The 22,580-nt window shown below is 47.2% G+C and overlaps 1 protein-coding gene across 1 annotated transcript in view; it reads left to right on the plus strand.

Annotated features, from left to right (window-relative positions):
- The window catches only part of lzts3a (leucine zipper, putative tumor suppressor family member 3a), an 80,426-nt gene that overhangs the window by 45,219 nt on the left and 12,627 nt on the right, over positions 1–22,580 (plus strand). The window contains exon 3 of the mRNA XM_085975511.1: positions 16,412–17,248. Coding sequence (XP_085831637.1) covers positions 16,412–17,248 — 837 coding nt within the window. The remainder of the gene's footprint in view (positions 1–16,411; positions 17,249–22,580) is intronic.

A 22,580-nucleotide genomic window follows, 5' to 3' on the forward strand; every position in this document is an offset into this window, starting at 1 on the left:
TTAACTTGCACTGAGTTGACTATCTGTGTGCAAATTATAGGGATGAGCCCAGTCTGAGACAATCAAACACTGAACGGGACACAATGAGGGTGAAATTTGCCTCGGGCGATAGCACAAAATGGGCGACAGCGAATCGACAGCCTTTTTTACCATCCGCCCGACTTTTGTTTCTAAGTGAATGGAAAAGAAAATAGGACGGAGTGTAAAGCAGGCTGCCGATTCGCTATCTCCCGTTTCGCGCTACCTCCCGTGGCAAATTTCACCCCCAGTGGCTCCTGTGTTACTGGAGTGGGAGACGGGTGTTGTATTTGAAACGTAGCCAGACAAAGGTTGTCTAGCGGAGATGTGAGGATGGCTGATTATTATGGAGTTTTGCTTGGGACCCTTTGGTTACTGGGGACTATTTATGAAGAACTTTCTCTCGGGGAAATTAAATGGATGGGGTGAGCCCATGATAGGGTAGATTGTTCATGATTTGTGAAAGGATGAATTTGATGGGCCAAATGGCTTTTTCTTCATTCTATAGGAACATGGTACAGCCTCAGAAGAGGCCACTGGGGTCCACTTGGCCAATCCCAAAATTTGAAAAGTACCGTGCTCTACTCAATCTCTTTTAGTGCTCACCCATTTTTCCTGCTCAAATATCTATCCAGTTCCCTTTTGAAGTTGCCAGCACTGCACACCATTGCTGCTTTCATGGGCAGGCTGTTCCATAGAGCAGACTTTCTCTTGATGGGACAAATTTTATTTTATTTATTCATTCACAGGATGTGGGTGTCGTTGGCAAGGCCAGCATTTATTGCCCATCCCTAATTGCCCTTGAGAAAGTGGTGATGTGCTGTCTTCTTGAACTGCTGCAGTCTATGCAAGTGACTTTTTTGTAGGGGGTTGATATAACTGAGTGCCTTGCTATGCCATTTCAGAGGGCAGTTAAGCGTCAACCATATATCTGGAGTCCATATAGACCAGACCGGGTAAGGATGGCAGGTTTCCTTCCTTAATGGACATTAGGAAACCAGTTGGGTTTTTACAACAATTGTACGCAGTCTGCGAAGAGAAAGGGTTTTAATAGACCAATCGCCCTTTCTCGTCCTTTGCTTTTGTACGTTCTTAGAATAGTTTCATGGGATGTGAATGTAGTAGAATTGGAAGCTGCGGCAGAACCCTGCAGATTGACCTATCACAGCCTAGTATTGGACACAGCGAGGTGAACGTTGATCTTTACTGTCCTGTCACAGAGCCTTAACCACCAGGACCTCAGTCATGCACCACCACAATGTTCGGGCCACTGTCACTGGTGGGAGTAGCGTTTCCCAATCCTCCAGGATTGTCCTGGAGTCTCCCAAGAATTAAGGATTAATCTCCAGGACACTGCTGCGAGCAAACCCAGGAGAAAAATCATAGGAGCGTTAAAACAAAATTGTGGGTTTTTTTTCCATTTTCTTTGAAAAATTTTGTTTATTAGTTCAAAATATTGGAATTGGGGGGGGAAAAGGTTTTTTTAACTGGGCGGGGCAGTTGGAGGCGGGGGGTCATGTGATGAAAGCTCCAGGAATACATCCAACCAGAGTTGGCAACCCTCGGTGGGAGTGATAATGAGTAATACGTTTAGCCCAGTTTCACCATGCAGACACTCAGCGAGCTCCTCCCAATACCCACACAAAGAGCTGCGTTCATTTGCCTGTTTCATTATCAGGCAAGGAAAGTATGCCACCCATGTCATGTATGGAATGCAGCACTTGAAAAATCACTTGCCTGACGAGTTTAACAGCATCTATGGAATAGTTTGAATGGGATTCGTAATTGCCGATCATGTGACGACATGCAAATCAGCCAAAGGTTCATTGTTTGGAGATTGATTTACAGTCTGAAGCAGCCGCTGATCTAACTGCTGGAACTAGAGACTCGTTTCTATGGTAAACATAGTGATGACGATGCCTCCGACTCCCCAGAAACCATACAATGGATTCATAGGATTACATCGGATATACGGCTCAGAACCAGGCCATTCGGCCCAACCAGTCCATGCCGGCATTTATGCTCCACTCGAGCCTCCTCCTGTCTTTCCTCATCTAACTCTATCAGCATAACCCTCTATTCCCTTCTCCCTCATATGCTTATCCAGCCTCCCCTTAAATGCATCTATACTATTCACTTCAACCACTCCCTGTGGTAGCGAGTTCCACATTCTCACCACTCTCTGGGTAAAGAAGTTTCTTCTGAATTCCCTATTAGATTTCATGGTGACTATCTTATATTGATGGCCTCTAGTTTTGCTCTTCCCCACAAGTGGAAACATTCTCTCTATATCTACTCTATCAAAACTTTCATAATTTTAAAGACCTCTATTAGGTCACCCCTCAGCCTTCAACTTTCAAGAGAAAAGAGACCCAGCCTATCCATCCTTTCCTGATATGTACACCCTCGCATTTCTGGTATCATCCTTGTAAATATTTTTTGCACCCTCTCCAGTCCCTCTATATCTGGACAACAAAGGCACGTACTGGAATTCTGATAGAACACGGTGCCACCATCAATAGAAATAGCCTTAAAACTGAAAGCAGAGGCAGTAAATAAAAACACGGCTGTCAAACATCCCCCCGCTCTCTCCTGCACAGGTAGTAAACTCACCTGTAGGGGGCTTCTCCAGGAACTGGGGAAATTGGATGAAATATTTTCCAATCCACTATGCACACACATAATCTGCTGCGTCTCTACCTCTCCTTTTAAAGACGCTCCTTAAAACCTACTTGACCAAGCTGTTAATCATCTGTTCCAATATCTCCTTATGTGATCCCGTGTCAAATTGTGTCTGATAACACTCCTGTGAAGCACCTTGGGACGTTTTACTACGTTAATCAAATCAAATCAAATCAAATCAAATCAAATCAACTTTTATTGTCATTGTTAGTGCACAAGTGCAGTACAACGAAATGTAGGCTTGCGGCTCCCGAGAGTGTACATTTGGATTAAGACATTTAAACATTCAACATTAATTTGGCTTGTAGTATATTAACATAAATATAACCATAATAAAGTGCATTGGCAGATGTGCAGGCTTTAGAGTTTATTTGTGGAGTTCAGTAGGGTGACAGCCCTGGGAAAGAAGCTGTTCCTAAATCTGGTCGTACGGGTGCGAATGCATCTGTAGCGTCTCCCAGATGGCAGGAGGGCAAACAGACTGTGGCTGGGGTGGGTAGGGTCTTTGATGATGGACCGTGACCTCCGTAGACAGCGTTTCTGGTATATGTGCTCTATGGTCGGTAGCCGGGTGCCGGTAATGCGTTGGGCAGTTTTGACTACCCGCTGCAGGGCTTTCCGGTCATAGTAGCTACAGCTGCCATACCATACTGTGATACAGTTTTGTCAGGATGCTCTCTATAGTGCAGCGGTAAAAGTTAGAGAGGATCAGGGGTGACAGATTACATCCCTTCAGCCTCCTTAGGAAATATAGGCGCTGCTGGGCCTTCTTCACCAGAGAGGAGGTATTGAGGGACCAGGAGAGGTCTTCCGTGATGTGGACTCCGAGGAACTTAAAGCTGTCCACCCTTTCCACCACAGCCCCATTGATGTGGATGGGGGTGTGACTTCCGCCTTTGGACTTCCTGAAGTCCACAATGATTTCTTTTGTTTTCTTGGTGTTAAGGGCCAGGTTGTTATCGGCGCACCACTTCACGAGATGCTGGACCTCCTCCCTGTAGGCTGACTCATCGTTGTTGGTGATCTGGCCTACTACTGTGGTGTCATCCGCAAACTTGATGATGGTGTTGGAACCATTAACAGCCACACAGTGGATCTGCTGGAGTCGTACTGCCAAACTTGAGCCCTGACAATAAATCCCCAAAAAACCAAAGTCCTTGTGTTCCAGCAAAGATCCAGACATCAAGGACCCAAAATAAATTTCACACTAGGAACAGCCAAAATTGAACAAACCACTAACTACACATACTTGGGCTTAAAAATCAGTTCTACGGGAAATTTCAAACTGGCTGTGAATGAACTGAAAGAGAAAGCAAGAAGGGCTTTCTATGCCATTAAAAAATCAATCCAAATAGAAATCCCAATTAGCATTTGGCTCAAAATGTTCAAATCAGTAATTGAACCAATTGCACTCTATGGCAGTGAGGTGTGGGGACCGCTAACACAACAAGAATTTGCAAAATGGGACAAACACCCAATTGAGATCCTACATGCAGAATTCTGTAAAAGTATCCTCCGGACTCAAAGGAAAACCGTAAACAATGCATGCAGGGCAGAACTAGGCCAATATCCATTAATAATCACTATCCAAAAAAGAGCCACCAAATTTTGGAAACACCTAGAAATGAGCAACCCCCAATGCTATCATTACGAAGCCCTGAAATGCCAAGAGAGGACCATAAAGAAGAATACCCTCAGTCAACTAGTCCTGGGACTCAGTGAAGTAACTACTAACACTACTAACAATAACCAGCCCCAGGACAGTGACAGCGTAACACAAAGAATTCGACCCAACACAATCGTCGCTAAGCAAAAGGAAAAATATCTGTCATATTGGGCAGAAACAACAAAAACCCAAAGCAAACTCAATTGCTACTTGGCCCTAAACAGACAATACAACATGGCTGATTACCTGACCATGGTAAAGGATAGCAAACTGAGAAAAACTTTGACAATGTACAGACTTAGTGAACATAACCTGGCGATCGAAAAAGGTAGACACAGACAGACCCGGCTACCAAGAGAGGACAGGATATGCTCTCACTGCAGTCAGGGAATGGTGGAGACAGAGATGCACTTCCTCACAGCTTGTAGAAAATATCAGGGCATAAGGGAGAATTTCTACCCAAAATTCACAAAAATATGCCCGGAATTCAGAAATTTGAATGACGACCAAAAACTCCCATACCTACTAGGGGAAGAGAGAAATTGCGTAACACTAGCGGCACACTATGTTACAGCTTGCCATAAACAGAGGGACAACCACTAAAGATAAGAAAAGAGTATATATAAATTATATGAAAGTATATTTATACACTCAGGGATATATCTGTTTATACACTGTATGGATAGATCTGTATTTTTGTGAACAAACATGAATGTTTTCCGATGCTTTGGCAACATAAGATGTAACTTGTCATGCCAATAAAGCGATTTGAATTGAATTGAATTGAATTGAGTAGAGGAGGGGGCTCAGCACACATCCTTGTGGGGCACCCGTGTTCAGGGTCAGGGGGGGAGAGGTGTGGTTACCTAATTTGACAGACTGGGGTCTGTTTGTTAGGAAGTCCAGGGTCCAGTTACAGAGGGAAGTGTTCAGGCCAAGAGTTTGGAGTTTGGTGGCCAGCTTGTTGGGGACGATAGTGTTGAATGCTGAGCTGTAGTCTATGAACAGCATTCTGATGTAGGTCTCCTTACCATCTAGGTGATTCAATGCCGAGTGTAGAGCGCTATATAAATGCAAGTTGTTGTTCTTGGTTGTGCACAAAGGCAGTTGCTTCAAAATATTTCTTAAATTCATTTTTCTTTTATTTGTTCTGTCAAGTGAGGGAAAATCGTTGGGCTTGAGGGTGAGCCAGTGATGAGAGCGAGGGACTAGGTGAGCAAAGCCGAGATGGCGGGGGTCGATTTAAATTTAACCTGTCCATAGGGAAACTGACAGGATCGGGTGCAATGCTGGCTGTACACCCCGCCCTATTGCGCACCCCGCCCTATTGTACACCTCGCCTTATTTTACTGAAACTAGTAAATGGAGAGTAATATTGGATGGGGGCGTAGGACCGGCATTCCACCCGATCCTGTGGGTTTCCCACCCAGCGTGTGAGGTTAAAATGACTCTCCTGTCTTTCTGGTGATCTGCCAGCTCTGAAAGCTGTCTACAGTGTGAAGGAAATAATCGCCGAGCTGATAAATTCAGAAGTGAATCCAACAGCTTTTTATAACACGAGTCCATCACTGTTTGGCTAATGCAGTTCTATTCAGATCATTGGATGATTTCCATGTTTGTGTTGTGCTAAGCGATGTTAATTTAGCATAAACAATATGCAACATAATTAATTATCGCGTGCCAGTGTAGTTACCTAGTTCAAATAAGAGCAGAAAATGCTGGAAATACTCAGCAGGTCAGGCAGCGTCTGTGGAGAGAGAAACAGAGTTAACGTTTCAGGTCGATGACCCTTTGTCAGAACTGGAAAAAAGCTGGTGATGGAACAGCAAGTGCAGGGGCAGGGAAAGGGGGGAGGGGAGGAAAGAAAAAAAGGGAAGGTCTGTGATAGAATTGAAGGTAGGGATAAGGAAGACATGTTGGAAGCATTAGTATGGAAGGTGTATATGTCTTCCTTTTTCCTCAACCGAGGATTACCCTCTACAGTGGTTGACACGACCCTTGACCGTGTCCGTTCCATTTCCCGCACTTCTGCTCTCACCCCTTCCCCTCCCTCCCGGAACCATGATAGGGTTCCCCTGGTCCTCACCTTTCACCCCACCAGCCTCCACATTCAACGGATCATCCTCTGCCATTTCCGCCAATTCCAGCGTGATCCCACCACCAAACACATCTTCCCCTCACCTCCCCTTTCAGCATTCCGAAGGGACTGCTCCCTCCGCGACACCCTGGTCCACTCCTCAATCACCCCTAACACCCCTTCCCCTTCGCCCGGCACTTTCCCATGCAAGCGCAGGAGATGCAACACCTGCCCTTTTACTTCCACCCTTCCCACTGTCCAGGGCCCCAAACACTCCTTCCAGGTGAAACAGCGATTTACTTGTACTACTCGCAATCTAGTATACTGTATTCGCTGCTCACGATGCGGTCTCCTCTACATTGGGGAGACCAAATGCAGATTGGGTGACCGCTTTGCGGAACACCTCCGTTCAGTCTGTAAGGATGACCCGGAGCTTCCGGTCGCCTGTCACTTTAATTCTCCGCTCCACTCCCACTCTGACCTCACCGTCCTCGGTCTCTTACACTGTTCCAATGAAGCTCAACGTAAGCTCGAGGAACAGCACCTCATCTTTCGATTAGGCACTTTACAGCCTTCTGGACTCAACATAGAGTTCAACAATTCCAGACCATAACTTCTGCCCCTATCTTTTTTCCCATTTATTTTTATTTTTTCCTCTCTCTCACATGGCAGCTGTCTTTCATTCTGCCAGTCCTATTTACACTTCATCTAGAGCCATCTTTTATTTCTTAACTTGTCCCATTACCATCTCCTTTTGCCTTGCACCATCATCCCTTTTGTCTCTTAATCTCTCCTGCCTTCCATCCTATCACAGACCTTCCCTTTTGTTCTTTCCTCCCCTCCCTCCTTTCCCTGCCCCTGCACTTGCTTAAAAACCGGTTACATCTCCAACTTTTTCCAGTTCTGTCGAAGGGTCATCGAGCTGAAACGTTAACTCTGTTTCTCTCTCCACAGATGCTGCCTGACCTGCTGAGTATTTCCAGCATTTTCTGTTTTTATTTCAGATTTCCAGCATCTGCAGTATTTTGTTTTTTTCTGTTAGTTACCTAGTTAGTTTGGATAAGTAATAGTTCAGGTCAAGCCATCCAACTTTAATTGTAGCAAATGCATCCCCCTCATTGCTGTTCCTGCAGAGCGGGTGGGAATGGGAAGAGAAATCCCATCAACGGAGCTCTAAAATGAAATCTGCCCAGCAGGGCTTTTGCAAGATACTGGCATTCCAACACACCATTCCAATGGGTTGGATGGCATGAAAGAAAGTTTTGCATTTATACAGCGCCTTTCACAACCCTGGGACATCCCAAAGCACTTTACAGCCAGTGAAGTATTTCTGAAGTGTAGTCACTGTTGTAATATAGGAAACGCAGCAGCCAATTAGTGCACAGCAAGCTCCCACAAACAGCAATGTGATAATGATTGGATAATCTGCTTTAGTGACATTGTTTGAGGGATAAATACTGACTAGAACGCTGGGGAGAACTCCTCGGCTCTTTTTCAAAATAGTGCCAAGAGTTTTTTACATCCGTCCAAGAGAGCAGACAGGGCTTCAATTTAATGTCTCATCCAAAAGACAGCAACTCTGAGAGTGCAGCGTTCCCTCGGTACTGCACCGGAGTGTCAGCCTAGATTATGTGCCCAAGTCTCTGGAGTGGGACTTGAACCCACAACCTTCTGACTCCGAGGCGAGAGTGCTACCAACTGAGCCACGGCTATTACCATGGCAGCACGGTGGCATAGTGGTTAGCACTGTTGCCTCACAGCGCCAGGGACCCGGGTTCAAATCCGGCCTCGGGTGACTGTCTGTGTGGAGTTTGCACATTCTCCCCATGTTTGTGTGGGTTTCCTCCGGGTGCTCCGGTTTCCTCCCACAGTCCAAAGATGTGCGGGTTAGGTTGATTGGCCATGATAAAAAAAAATTGGCCCTTAGTGTTAGGGAGGATTAAATATGTGGGGTTACGGGGTTATGGGGATAGGGCTTGGGTGGGATGGCTGTCGGTGTAGGGACCGGGTGCTAGGGTTTAGATGATCAGCCATGATCTCGTTGAATGGCAGAGCAGGCTCGAAGGGCCAAATGGCCTACTCCTGCTCCTAGTTTCTATGTTTCTATGTATGACCACACCAGTGATTTCGCCATGTAGCTATATGACCACAGCGGGACACAGAGTGGAACCAGGCTAGTCGAGCCTGGAGAGTGGGAAACATGTTGGATTGAGCCACTCTTGGACTGCTCATGTGCACCTCCCAATGGCCAAATGAAGAACTGCCAGGGCTGAGAGCTAGAAAGAGGTCACCTGCTGGTCCTGTCACATCATGCACAGGAACAGAAAGCGGGAGGGGTGAAAGAAGATTATAAAAAGCACAGAAAATATGAGCATACAAAGGGTAGATCATTAGATTTGGGAGCTCTGTAACACATTCCATTATAATCCCTTCATAAAATACTAGGATTACGCAATTCTGAATCAAAGTTTAGGGGCTAGAAATTTATTATAGTCAATGAATGGGCGGTGTTAGGACAAAAGATGGTGAATTAGCACCAGGCAAAAATGCTCTAGACTGCAAAATTCATCCTCACTGCTCAATAAAATGATTGGAGTCTTAAATCAAGTCTCAAAACCCAAGCGCATTGGCGTTACACTTAAATTCTGGACCAATATCAGGTGCAGTCTAATCGCAAGTCATGATTGCCACCGGCTTTTTTCACTACTTAAAGGGGAGGATCATTGATGCAGCACCTCATTCTCAGCATTGTTGGCTGTGCAGCTGCCTCAACAACCATAAGAAAAAGGAGAAGGAGAAGGAGCACTTATTTACAAATTCTCATGGCAGATCACTGCCCCAAGGAGAGAGCCCGCAGGTTTTCCCATGAAGCTTTGGAGGCATTGGTTTTAGCGCTGAAGAGAAGGCGGGCAGTCCTGTACCCACCAACTAGCAGGAAGCCCTCACCACAAGTCTGCCGCACTATGTGGAGGGAGGTGGCACACCACATCACGGGCCACCCGTCCAGAAGCCCAATTGTCCAGCTGCCTCCTCCCTCCCTCCTGTTCCTCGTCTTCTTCCTCCTCATCTTCCTCCTCCTCCTCCTCCCTCTGTGCACATGTTCCCGTCTTTCTTGCTGCCTACTCGGCCTCCGCCATAGATCCTGGAGGGTGAGGTGGCCAGTACAGCCCCCATTAATGTTACCAAGTTTTGCAGTTTGAATCTTTGAAGAATAAATGTAGCTACTTTGTACTTGCCACAAGACTCCTGATATTAAAAAACCTTGAAATTACTCAATGAAACTGTTGCAGGTGACCATGTAAGCCGGTTGAAACTAACAAAAAGCCATTGAAACAGCACTAACCTGACAGCTGCGAATGATTACTGATGATCCCTATAAATAACATCCCTGTAGCCGGCTTCCTGGTGCTGCACGCCAGCTCTCCCTGTCGGTGTTTACTCCAGGCGGTAAGGTAAGGGGCTAAAAGCAATTTGGGAAATCATCCATTCAGTGAGCGTTGGACTGACGTCACGATCTCCCTGGCATTGAGGACCCCGGTGATGGCTGTTACCGGCAGGGTACGGGGTGTCCCGATTTGGCATGCAGCGCTGGATTCGTCTCGTCCTGTCGGTATTGGTCTCAGTGCCGCATTAGCGCCATCTACGGGCAGCGCTAAGAGGATGAATTTTCCCCCCCAAATGTTTTAAGTATCCAGGAACTAAATTTCAGCTGGCTGAAATTCAAATTGTGATGATAATTCCAAGCGCCACATTAAATCCCTGTGTGGTTTCAGTCAAAGCAAGAAGCTCGCACTCGAACGGTATAAATTTGATATTCATGACCCTTTCTTTTAATCATCAGATGTCAAATATCAAATAGATGGAAGCAGCCCACTCCTGGGAGATGTTGTACTAAGTTTAGCTGAAGCTGTTGCTGCTGATGAAGGGTATTAATCACTCAGTGCTTAAACAGCCACACGAAGGGACAGGGATCCCAGGAGTCGCATCTGACGTGCATTGGTACATCTGTCCCCGACAACAGAAACTTGGCAAACAGTAGCTTTTACATTTCTTGCTGGCTCGTCTTCCTCACAAACGTCTAGAGAAAGAGGAAGACAGGTTACAATGTTGACTCCGTGTCAGCCTTGACTCAATGGCAGCACTCTCGCCTCTGAGTCAGAAGGGTGCAGATTTAAATCCCACTCCAGAGACTTGAGTATGACACTTCAGTGCAGTACTGAGGGAGTGCTGCACTATCGGAGGTGCCGTCTTTCAGACAAGATGTTAAACCGAGGCCCTGTCTGCCCTCTCAGGTGGGCGCAAGAGATCCCACGACATTTTTAGCAGGGGTGTTCTCCCCGGTGTCCTGGCCAATATTTATCTCCCAACCAACATCACTAAAACAGATTATCTGGTCATCATCACGTTGCTGTTTGTGGGATCTTGCTTTGTGCAAATTGGCTGCCACATTTTCTACATTACAACAGTGGCTACACTTCAAAAGTACTTTATTGGTTGTAAAGCCCTATGCGCTGTCCTGAGGTTGTGAAAGGCGCTATATAAATGCAAGCTCTTCCTTCCTTTCTGGCTTTAATGAGCAGACTTCACATCTAACTTAAATGGGGGTTGACCTAGTACAGGGCTTTACGATGTGCTTTGCTGACATTGGATGAGAGATAGAGTAGAATGAGCAGGTAAACAAGCAGAAGTTCATCATGAAACCAAAACTGACTTATGCCACAATCCTACTTCCCCATTTCTGGGACCCTCAATGGACTTCCTCCTCATGATTTCCACATTTTCTTCCTCACACCAGGTTAGAGCACGCAGGCTTACATTGTCACCATGTGTTGCTGTTCACACTCCATGCTAGGCTGAGCATCGAGTATGATAACCATAGGATGCAGTAATGCCCAGCGGTCAGCATACAGCCCATAATAGGTGTAATAGCCAGTGCAGGCAACAGGCGGCTTTATTACATAGGAGGCTTCTTTGTGCACTGAATGCATGTTAAGGATGTGAGTCAAGGAACAGTTCCAGGTGAAAGCTTGATGTAAAGGGCACATAGAATCATAGAATCTTACACCACAGAATGAGGCTATTCGGCCCATCGCACAGAAGGAGGCTATTCGGCCCATCGTGCCTGTGCCGGCGCTTTGAAAGTGCGATCCAATTAGTCTCACTCCCCCTGCTCTTTCCTCATAGCCCTGCACATTTATCCTTTTCAAGTACTTATCTAATTTCCCTTTTGAAAGTTACTATTGAATCTGCTTCCAGACAGTGCTGCATAAAAAGATTTCTCCTGATCTCTTCGTTCATGTGTCAATTATCTTAAATCGGTATCTTCTGGTTACCAACCCTCCTGTAAGTGGAAACAGTTTTTCCTTATTTACTCTGATCAAAACCCTGCATAATTTGAAAACCTCTGTTAAACCTTCGCTTAACCTTCCCTGTTCTAAGAGCAACAATCCCAGCTTCTCTAGTCTCTTCACAAATCTGAAGTCCCTCAGCCCTGCTGTCATTCTAGCATATCTCGTCTGCACCCTCTCCAAGGATTCATGGTATGCACTTAAAGTACTTGGAGAGTCTGCGGTGAGGTGATTGTAAATGGCAGACATGCTTGGTATAAATACACTAATGGAAGGCCCAAGTGGGTTCTCTTAACTTGCCTGACCTAGAAAGGTCATTAAACTTTTCCTGCGTTGTTTTCATGTGTGTGGAGTTGGCAGTGATGGATGTGGTGGCCTGAGCTCATTCCCCCAGGTAGCTCTCCTTGGACGCCTGTGTTTGTCTATGCTGAGGATGGCCCTTCCTTTGCCTAACTTCTTCCAGCAGGACTTCTACAGCCCCGTCGGAAAACCTGTCCACTCTCCGGCCTCCGGCATTCTTTCTGGGCCGGTTTTCTCAGATGCTGCTTCACCGTCGGTTGTTCCTTCAAGCTGCTGCAGGCCTTTAAATCCAGCAGTCACACCCTATTTCCCACCCGCAATGGGCGAACTCTAAATCAGAGGTGTTTTGCACACCTGGAGCTGAGGCGTGAGACTGACGCCAGAAACTGCAGTGTGATCATAAAATCATCGAATCATAGAAATTTTACGGCACAGAAGGAGGCTATTCGGCCCATTGTGTCTGTGCCGGCCGAAAAAGAGCCTAATCCCTCTTCCCAGCTCTTGGTCCGTATCCAAGTACTTTATAAATGTGATGAGCGTCTCTGCCTCTACCACCCTTTCAGGCAGTGAGTTCCAGACCCCCACTACCCTCTGGGTGAAAACATCTCTCCTCGACTCCCCTCTAATCCTTCTGAAACACCCTCAGCGTTTTGTGTCGGCACTAATGGCGCTCAGCCCTACTTGTGGTCGGGCTGAAAGCCCACTGGAAAATCTAGGCTCCAGTGTCAATTTTCTGATATTAGGTACCAGGGGAAAGCCACTGTCATCAACAGTATCAACGGGTTTAAGAGGCAAGTGGGTATCCCTTTGGAGAGCGAAGGGGGACTGAGGAGGGTGTGTTGAGGGACGGGTCGGTAGGGAGCTGAGATCCATCGAAATGTTGCTGGCTCATCCCTGCTAACTGTCAACCTTTTAAGCTGACGGCCAATGTTTCAATGCATGTGTCAGCTTGTCAATGTTTCGCAAGTAAAATCGGCTTTTTGTTTTTCTACGCTGGGATTGGAGTATTAATTAGTCAGATAACTTGGCAGGCGGAACTAGAGCCAGTTAGCCCCGATTTTCTGCCAGCTGTCGGGCGGCTTTTCAGGCGGCCATGGGCCGAAAATCGCCGAAAAGGGGGTCGCGACCCCCCCACCCCCCCCGCCTGATTCCCCGTCCGACTTTCGGACCGCCGTTTCTCCGCGACCCGCTTCAGTCCCGCCCGCCACTGGCGGGACTGGCCGTCTGAACACTAATGAGCAATTATTACCTTGTTTAAGTCGATTTTCAGGGGCCGTTGCGATTTTGGGGCTTTCCCCACATCAAACACGCCTGCGGGGAACCCCGTTGATGAAACCTGGCGTGAAGCTTGCTTGCTGTCAGCTGCAGGTCATTCGGAAAAGCTGCGATTTAAAGGGACAGCATTTGTATGGTGAAGGACCTTGTTGCTGCAGGCTTGGGGCTACTTCTTCAAGGCTTAGGCACAGCTGTGGAAGGTTGGAGCCTCACACACTTCTCCAGTGCGATCTCCTGGGAAGCCCCTCTCACCACACTCACTCAGCGCTTCCTCAGTGGAGGCATCTACGAGAAGACAGGGACGCCTTTTTTTCCTTCCCTTCTTGCCATTAAAGGATCTCCAGCAGCAGAGGTGGCAGCAGCAGAACCAGGAACAGCAGGATGAGCAACAGGAGCACCAGGCTGCTGCTCACTCACCTGAAGCTGCACAGGCCAGAAGGGGCCAGTGCTTGGAAGTGGCTTGAGAGCACCTTGCTGCGCTTTAGGGGGCCATGGGGACCCGTTTCTGCACTGGCAGTCCTACTCAGAAGGACTTCCATGAAGGTCTGGTTTCTCTGTTCAATAGATGGCCAACGCTCCTCAAGAGACGTCATTCTCTTATGAGCACTCACCATGTTTTCCGTACCCTGGCGAGTTATCTCCTCCATGGAGGGTGCCAACCTTTCCATGGTGATGCATTCATGCGCCAATGACTCCACAAAGGCTCTGCTCATGGTCGCTATGGACTCCTCCATTCGCTCCACACTCGCAGCGACCCTGGAGACAAAACCTGCCAGAGACTCCTGCATCTGTGCATGGAGATCCATCACCTCTTTTGCGGATGGACCCAGAGGCAGAGGGTCGACATGCAGCGCAGCTGAGCTGAGCTGGCAGAGTCCTGCACCCTCCGACGAGGACTCTCCACTGCTGTCCCTGTCTCCAGAATCTGCTGAGGCTCACTTGTGAGCTGTGAAGCACCAGGTGACAACACTACTCTATGTCCCGAAGGTCCCCCCGAGGTGTGAGTGTCTGCGCTGATGCTGGGTGCGCTTACTTCTGCTGACACTGTGCCCTCAGAGGTTGGAGCTTCCTCTGAGGAGTCTGGCTGCACAGCCTCTTCCTCTCCACAGTGAGGACGGGGGCTCTGGATGGTACTGTGGGGGAGTAAAGGAAGGAGTTAGAGATGTAATGCCAAGGTTCTTCTGGTGACTCCCAGCAAGTTGGCATCTGCTGACACCTGCATCCATGCAGCATTGGTCTCAGTGGGAGGCCTCTTCCTCCCTGACCTAGGGAAGAGGACCTCCCTGTGGGCCCTAACCCCATCCAATAATGCCTGCAGTGAAGCCTCGTCGAATTTGGAAGCAGCTCGGGGTCTGGCACTGCCCACAGCTGCTGCAGGCTCCTCTGCCATCCTGTATGGTTCGTTTGGAAGCCTTCAGAGGATGCAGTGCTTGCTGTGGACCTTGAAAGCACCATGAATGATGACATCATACTGTGGGGCTTTCTGACTAGAAATGGACAATTAGCAAGGCTGCCCACATGCTGGGAATTAATTGGCCACTTGAGGGAAAATTGCGTGGAGCTGGCTGACACATTTTTGTGTGTCAGAACCCCACATTCGGGGAAACCCGACCATTTCCCACACAATCCACAAAATCGGGCCCGTTAACATATCGGATCAGCCGGAGGGTTGGGATTGCAGGCTGCCAGAGCCAAGATGCTTGGCTGGACTTTCCCCCATTGTTCACTGCGCACAAACGTGAGGCAGAACCATTTGATGGAGCCGCTGCTTTCTCCGAGTCACAGATAAAACGATGTTCTTCACCGGGAATTTCCCAGTCGCTGTAACTTCGGTAGAAGATTGGCGGAAGCCCCGGCTACACACACCTGAGGAAATTCCTGGTGCGCGTGTTTAAAATGTTTGCCCCCCAAGGAAGTTATATATAACGAAGAGCCTGCCAGCATTCAGTTTGTAGAAGCTTTTCATTCTCCTCAAATGAACTTTCTGTTGTTCTGTGAAGGTTTAGTTCCATCAAGGCAAGTTCCAGTTGTGCTTTTTTTTTTGAAAGATGGAGGATTCTCTGGTATGAGCACCTTTTATCTAGCTTTATTTCAGCATTCCTCTCACTCCACTTTTGGAATTGCTGCAGTTCGGTAAGAAAATGGGCAGTGGGAAGAGAGTGGTGTTGAGTTTTACTTCATTTAAAAATAAAATTCACCAAGGTTTACACCCATAATTATAATAGGCTCCAAGCTGCCCATAAACTCATTTATTCAGGTGTCAAAGGTTCTCCGTTTTCAGTGGGAGGGGGAAGGGAAGTCTCAAATCACCGGCTACAAAATAAAGCTCATGCCTTCAACACTCTCATCGCAATTCGGTCATTTGTAACACAGCTGCAAGCTACACTCTTATGTGCTGTGGTAAAAATGGCTGAAGTCATAAGGGCATAGTTAAGAGCTTAAGTTATAGGAAGCCTCTCCCACTGCACTTTCAGTCTAACACCTGTCATTCACATCCCATCAGGCCTAGATTCAGGGCTGTTTTGTTTTGAGCTGTTGGCTGACGATCAGCTTTTTGCCACATTGGTGGGTTGGCCTGTTTCTAAATATCCTTCCGTTCATTATTTAAAGGCACTTTGGAAAGTGGGAGCATTTTCCTTCTAAGCTCTGGGTGCAGGCGCAGTTCAACCAGAATCCAGATAGGGTCCAACCTGAAACCCACTCCACTTCACTCCAGAGTCGGGTCAAACCTTAACTCTGCATATCTACTACAAGAGGTTAGCATTGGTGCGAAGGGAAGACTACTTCCTGATGATGCTAGAATTGTATGGATGGTATTGTGGTATCGGCGAGGAGCCTGGGCCAGTCCCCATGATTTTCTGCCCATTAGAGTTAAGTTTGCCAGTATGTGCCCCTGGGGGATGAGGCTGCACACCAGCAATGCAATTTCTAAAAATGGCCTTATAGTGTAAATGCAAACTAAATGTCAATGGTGTTGGACCACAATGTATTCAAGATGAAATGCTTCAATCAGTTCATGACGATGTGTCTATTTTTCCTCTACAGAACAACGAGTCATTGATCAGGCCCTCGGCTTTCAAGCCAGTTGTTCCCAAAAACTTCCACTCCATGCAGAACCTCTGCCCACCACAAAGCAATGGGATTACGGACAGCAGGAAAAGCCTTAATGCTCATCATACCAGTAGCAGCAGCCCTTCAGGAGGGAGAGCTGGATTGGACAAGGCAGGCCACAGTAGGACTATAAACCACAGTGGAGGTATGTCTGATTCTGGCCGCAACTCACTGACCAGCCTTCCCACATATGGAACGGGCTACAGCCAGCACATTGGGCCAATGAGTGCGTCCACAAGCCACATCAACCGTCTCGGGACGTCGTACGCAGAGAGGGGAATGCTGGGGTATAATGGAATATCTACCTCCGACAGTGGACGGTCTTCCAGTAAAAGCGTGGCCTCTTTCAACAAACTCAATCATATGCACGAAACGCTAACATATCACTCGCCGTCTAACGACGATATCATTCAGGACCTTGAAGACCGGTTATGGGAAAAGGAACAGGAAGTTATGCAGATGAGAAGAAGCCTCGACAAGAGTGAAGCGGCAATAGTGCAAGTCTTTGAGGAGAAGCAGAAGATATGGGAGCGTGAGATGGAGGACCTGAAGCAGAATTATGCAAACAAGCTCCAGCAGGTGTCCAAGAAGGCACAGAGAGCCCAGCAGGCCTTACAGCTTCAGATCTTCAAGCTCCAGCAAGAGAAGAAGAAACTGCAGGAGGATATTGGGCAGCTTCTGCAACAGAGGGAAGAACTGGAGAAAAAATGTATGACTTTTAAAAAAGAGCAGTCTGAACTTCTGCCCAGACTCGAAGAGACCAAGTGGGAGGTAAGGGACAGCTATCATTAAAGTCACATTATGTTGCTCGTGACTTCCCATTTCATGTTCCCCTGCAGGTTGCCCCTACCGAGCACCATTCCCTGGCTGAAAGAGCGGGCAAATGCCCTTCTCCTGGGTCTCTATGCAACTGCTCTACTCACTGATTCCTCCTGATACCACATTAGTGACTGAGAATGCATCACATATGGAATCACTACATAGATCCATCTCCTACCAGTCAATGTCAAAACACATTGTGGGAACATAGGGACAGGAGTAGGCCATGCAGCCCCTCAGGCCTACTCCACCATTCAGTGAGATCATGGCTGATCTGTACCTCAACTCCATTTACCTGCCTTAGTTCCATATCCCTTGACACCCTTACCTAACAAAAATCTATTGATCTCAGTCTTGAAAGCGCCAGTTTCTCAGCATCCACAGACTTTTTGGGGGAGAAAATTCTAGATTTTGACTACCCTCTGTGTGGGAAAAGTGCTTCCTCATTTCTGTCCTAAATGACCGAGCTCTAATTTTAAGATTATGTCCCCTCATTCTGGTTTCCCCCACAAGAGGTAATAGTTTCTCTGTATCTACCTTATGGAATCCATTTAACATTTTAAATCAGATCTCTCCTCAATCTTCTATACTCAAGGGAATACAAGCTAAGTTTATGCAACCTGTCCTCATAATTTAACCGTTTTAGCCCCAAGTCATTCTAGTGAATCTGGGTTGTAGCTCAACATTCAGCATTTCCATTTCCATTTCACTATTATTCGGTTACATCCCTGTAACGTTTTCTTATATTATTCCATAGTGAGGAAAATCTAATAGTGCAGTGCCCTGGTCAGAAGTCCATTCACTCTTGGTCAGCCATGGCTCAGTTGGTAGCACTCATGCCTCTGAGTCAGAAGGTCGTGGGTTCAAGTCCCAGTCCAGAGACTTGAGCACAAAAATCTAGGCTGACACTCCAGTGCATGCTGAGGGAGTGCTGCATTGTCAGAGGTGCCATCTTTTGGATGAGACGTTAAACCTAGGTCCCGTCTCATGTGGATATAAAAGATCCCGCGGCACTATTTCGAAGAAGAGCAGAGGAGTTATCCCTGGTGTCCTGACCAATATTTATCCCTCAATCAACATCACTAAAAAAACAGATTATCTGGTCATTATTACATTGCTGTTTGTGGGACATTGCTGTGTGAAAATTGGCTGCCCCGTTTCCTACATTGCAATATTGGCTACACTTTGAAAGTATTTCATTGGCTGTAAAGTGCTTTTGGACAACCTAAGGTCATGAAGGGCGCTATATAAATGCAAGACGTTCTTTCTTTGGTAAAGTCTTTTGGATAGAAAAGCAAATTCAAAAAGCCCAAATGAAAGAGCAGAACAAAAATCAACTTCAACTTTGAACAGAGGGAAGCACAGAACTTTTACTGTTAAACAAGATTTTAGGCCTGGTATAAGTGGCTTTATAATTCATTAACGCTTTCAGCTACTGTCTGGCGCTTGGATGAGCTCTCAGCCCCAATCACACCACAGGCTTTGTTGGGTTACTTATTATGAGTATGGCTCACTGGGCCTGGATTTGAGCAGTGTGCTTGGTCCTCATTCATCACATATAGCTTCCCTGCCCGTTCCTCACCCACCCCACCATGTAGAAACATGGGGGAGAAATTACTCTGGGTTGCGCCTGTTATCTGGGCGCTAAATGAGTGCCCGGCGATGAATTTCGGGCCGGGGTCTCCTGCGCCTGTTTCCCCCCAACCCCATCCCCCCCAGAAGTGCGGCAGCTGCAGACTCGGAAGCTGGCGACTTCCGCGTGTCGAAACGGACATGAAACTCCTTGAATATGCTAATCAGGGGCTTACCATCTGAGCCCGCTGCCAAATTCTGTGCAAACTGGGCGTAGCACGTACCGCTGGAGGCCGCCGACGAGAAGGTATATCAAATGTTTCTTACTTACCTTATCGTGGCGCCAAGAGGAGCAGGGGGGAAATACTCCTCTTGGTTCCACAGCAATACTGTGGGCTGTTGCCCCCTCCCACCACCACCCCCCCCCGAAACAGGGCAACCCGCAGGCCATCTCTGCCTCGTAGCGCTGACTGAATTTTCGAGGACCCTGAAAAACGAGCTGTGTCAAGACGCCCAATTGGCGTCCGTGACACGCCGGTCTTCTACAGATGAGGCCCGAGGCCCAATTCGGTGCGAGGTTCAGTCACGGGTTCCAGGCACGCTGCCCACTTTGTGCCGATTTCCTATTTTGCTGCTTTCTCGCCAAATGAATCTCATTTTCCTGCTTTCTCCCCATACCTGTTACATCCTCTCTCATTAAGTAATTATCCAGTACCACCTTGAATGCAGTAATGATTTAGCACTGACCACCACTTGTGACAAAGCACCCCACACTCTGATAACTCTTGGCGTGAATACGTTTCTTCTTATCTCCCCCTTTATGTACTGGTGCTTATCTTTAGGTCAAAGCCCCTTTACCTTGTCCACTCATTTATCATTTACATCGCCTCCCAACTCCACATTCAGGTAAGTATTTTTACAAAACTGACCTTTTTGGAACGGCCTCCAGTGGTCCCTTTTAAGGTCCGCGGGCTAGGCCGCATGTCCACCTGGCTTTCCTGAACATAACCGGCCCAGCGCTGGCTGCGTTCATGGGAGATGAATTTGGTAAAAGGGGGCATCAAAGAGGCTTTAGGCCCCTTGTTTGCAAATGGTAAGGGCCTAATACCTGTTCCAGGCGCGGGCCCTGCACACCTCTTTTGCGGCCCATAACAATATGGCAGTTTTCCGGCTCACACGCCGCCTGCCATGTTGGACGTTTTGGTGGTGGTTTTGTGCCTGTAAAACGGGCGCAACATCATCGAATTTGTAAGCCACTGTTGCTAAAGCGACACACCAGGGGTAATTTTGTGAAGTCACGCTCCCAGCGCTGGGCCTCACCTACTGGGAGTGCACACTGGGAATTTAATCGTGTGCCCACCCAATATTCCAATCATTACAACTTCTACTTGACTGTTTAGGGCACATCAGTTCTGTGCTATGACAGAAGTTAACTTGCAGCTGCAGTGTCTAAAGAACTTGAGGCATTGTCAATGTTTTAAGGGCAGTTGCCATATAGGAGTGTGTACATTACCCATTGCATCTTTGTTGCACAAAGGACAGCAGATATGGAACGGGCAGACTGCACTTGCGGGAGTTGTCCACTTTATTACTTTCATCTGTATAATAAAGAAAGAAAGAAAGACTTGCATTTATATAGCACCTTTCACAACCACCGGACGTCTCAAAGCGTTTTACAGCCAATGAAGTACATTTTGAAGTGCAGTCACTGTTGTAATGTGGGAAACGTGGCAGCCAATTTGCGCTCAGCAAGGTCCCACAAACAGCAGTGTGATGATGGCCAGATAATGTTTTTGTTATGTTGGTTGAGGGATAAATATTGGCCAGGACATCGGAGATAACTCTTCTTCCTTATACATTCAAAGTTGCAAAGATTGCCTTTCCTTTTGCAGGTGAAACCTCTGTTCTTTTATTTATTTGCCACCTTCACCTAACATGGAGCCAAGGGCCCAGAAATTCGGGTCCCCACGGGTGAGTACGCACTGGGTACTCATGCGTAGGCCCAACGAAAGTGCTGGTTTCATGCATGCACTATGCATGCGCGGGAAACTGGAATTTCCGTTCCCTTGAAAGAAGGGGTTGACAGGTGGAACGCGTGCGCCGGAGAGGCAGCGCATGCGCATCGAACTTACATTTTTTTTGCAGGGTTCTCCGGGAGGGTAAGTCTCCAGCAGTTACACTTTTAAAAAGCAGGCGCAAGGGCTGCTTTTAACAAGGTAAGTGGTGAATTAATTAAAATTAAAACATTTTTTCCACAGGTTTATTATTTTTAAATACTTTAAAGAAAGGTAAGTTTATTTTTAGCCCTGTTAGAAAATGTAATTAATTTTTTCAAAAATTTAAATTATTGTTTAAAATAGTTATTTCATGTAATTTATAGTTATTTTAAAAATGTGATTTTTTTTAAAAATGTATTTGAAGTTTTAGTGATGTTTTGGGGCTTATAGTATTTATAGGTTTGACAGCTCTTCCTGTCAAACTTATGAATGAAGCATTCCCTGCTACCATTGGCTCTCCATGGCCCACGTGATCCCAGGGGACGCATTGAACTAACTCCGCCCCTGGGATACGCAAGCACTGCGCGCCGGCAGTTGGAGGAGGCCCAGGATCGGAATACCACGCGGGCCCACAGCTCAACGGCCGGCGCGCTAGGTAAGTGCAGGTCGGAGGCTTGCACCCGCGGGAAGCCTCCGACCCGAATTTCTGGGCCAATATCAGAACAACGAGGCCTTAACGCACACCGTTGTTTGCCTACAGAACAACAGTAACTGCACTTCAAAAGGGCTCCATTTGAATGTGAAGCACCTTGGGGGATCCGCAGGGTGTGACAAGGCGCTACGTAAATACAAGTTCTTGTACATGTGACATATATGTGTGGGAATGTCCCCACAAGGTTTGTGCCTGTAACTGTGCCTAATTGATGACAATTATTCCAAGAAATTCAAAAGGAGAGGAAGCAACAAGAAAGACAAATTGCTAAATAAAATAGTTGAAATTTGGACGAGTCAGCAAGTTTAGTCAATGGGCAGCTGAGCTACACAGACCCAAGAGACCCCCAGTTCCATTCTGATATTTGCTGAGCTCGCTGATCTCGGTCAGTGCTCCCCAGTTAGGGAATGAAAAAAAACTCGCCAGGGATCTCATCCATTGCTCCTTGTTGGAAGTATATGTGCGTGTTATGAGTTAGGATCGGTTTCTGCTCAGGTGTGGTGACCTCGGTGAATAGTCTGTTGACACTTATAAGAGCAAATTTTTCCTCTGAGTGCCCAGTGGGCACACGACAGGGGCAGCACACCGCGGGGGCAATGTGGCAGCTACCCATGGTTTCCCTCCTCGGGGCCATTCGCCTGACCTATGAACTTACGAATGTACGAACAATCACGGACAGGTAAAGACCCTCCGGTCCATCCAGCCTGCCACACAAGTACGATGATGCCTTGTGCATCACAATATACACATTCTCCACCCCTACCCAAAACTGTGTGATCTCCCGGGAGAGGCGAAAAATCTGATAAAACCCCAGGCCAATGTTGGGGGGAAAGAAATCTGGAAAATCTGACCCCCTTAGGTGATCAAAACCAGTCCAGGAGATCACTCCGGCCCTGATAATTCTATGCAATACCTACTTTCTGTAAGAGGTGATCTCCCCTCCCCCCCCCACCCCCCATGCCCCCTGCCAGAAGCAGGAACATAAGAACATAAGAAATAGGAG

The sequence above is a fragment of the Somniosus microcephalus genome, chromosome 2 (assembly GCF_052327205.1).
Source record: "Somniosus microcephalus isolate GS21.2 chromosome 2, FLI_Smic_1.0, whole genome shotgun sequence".
Taxonomy (NCBI): domain Eukaryota; kingdom Metazoa; phylum Chordata; class Chondrichthyes; order Squaliformes; family Somniosidae; genus Somniosus; species Somniosus microcephalus.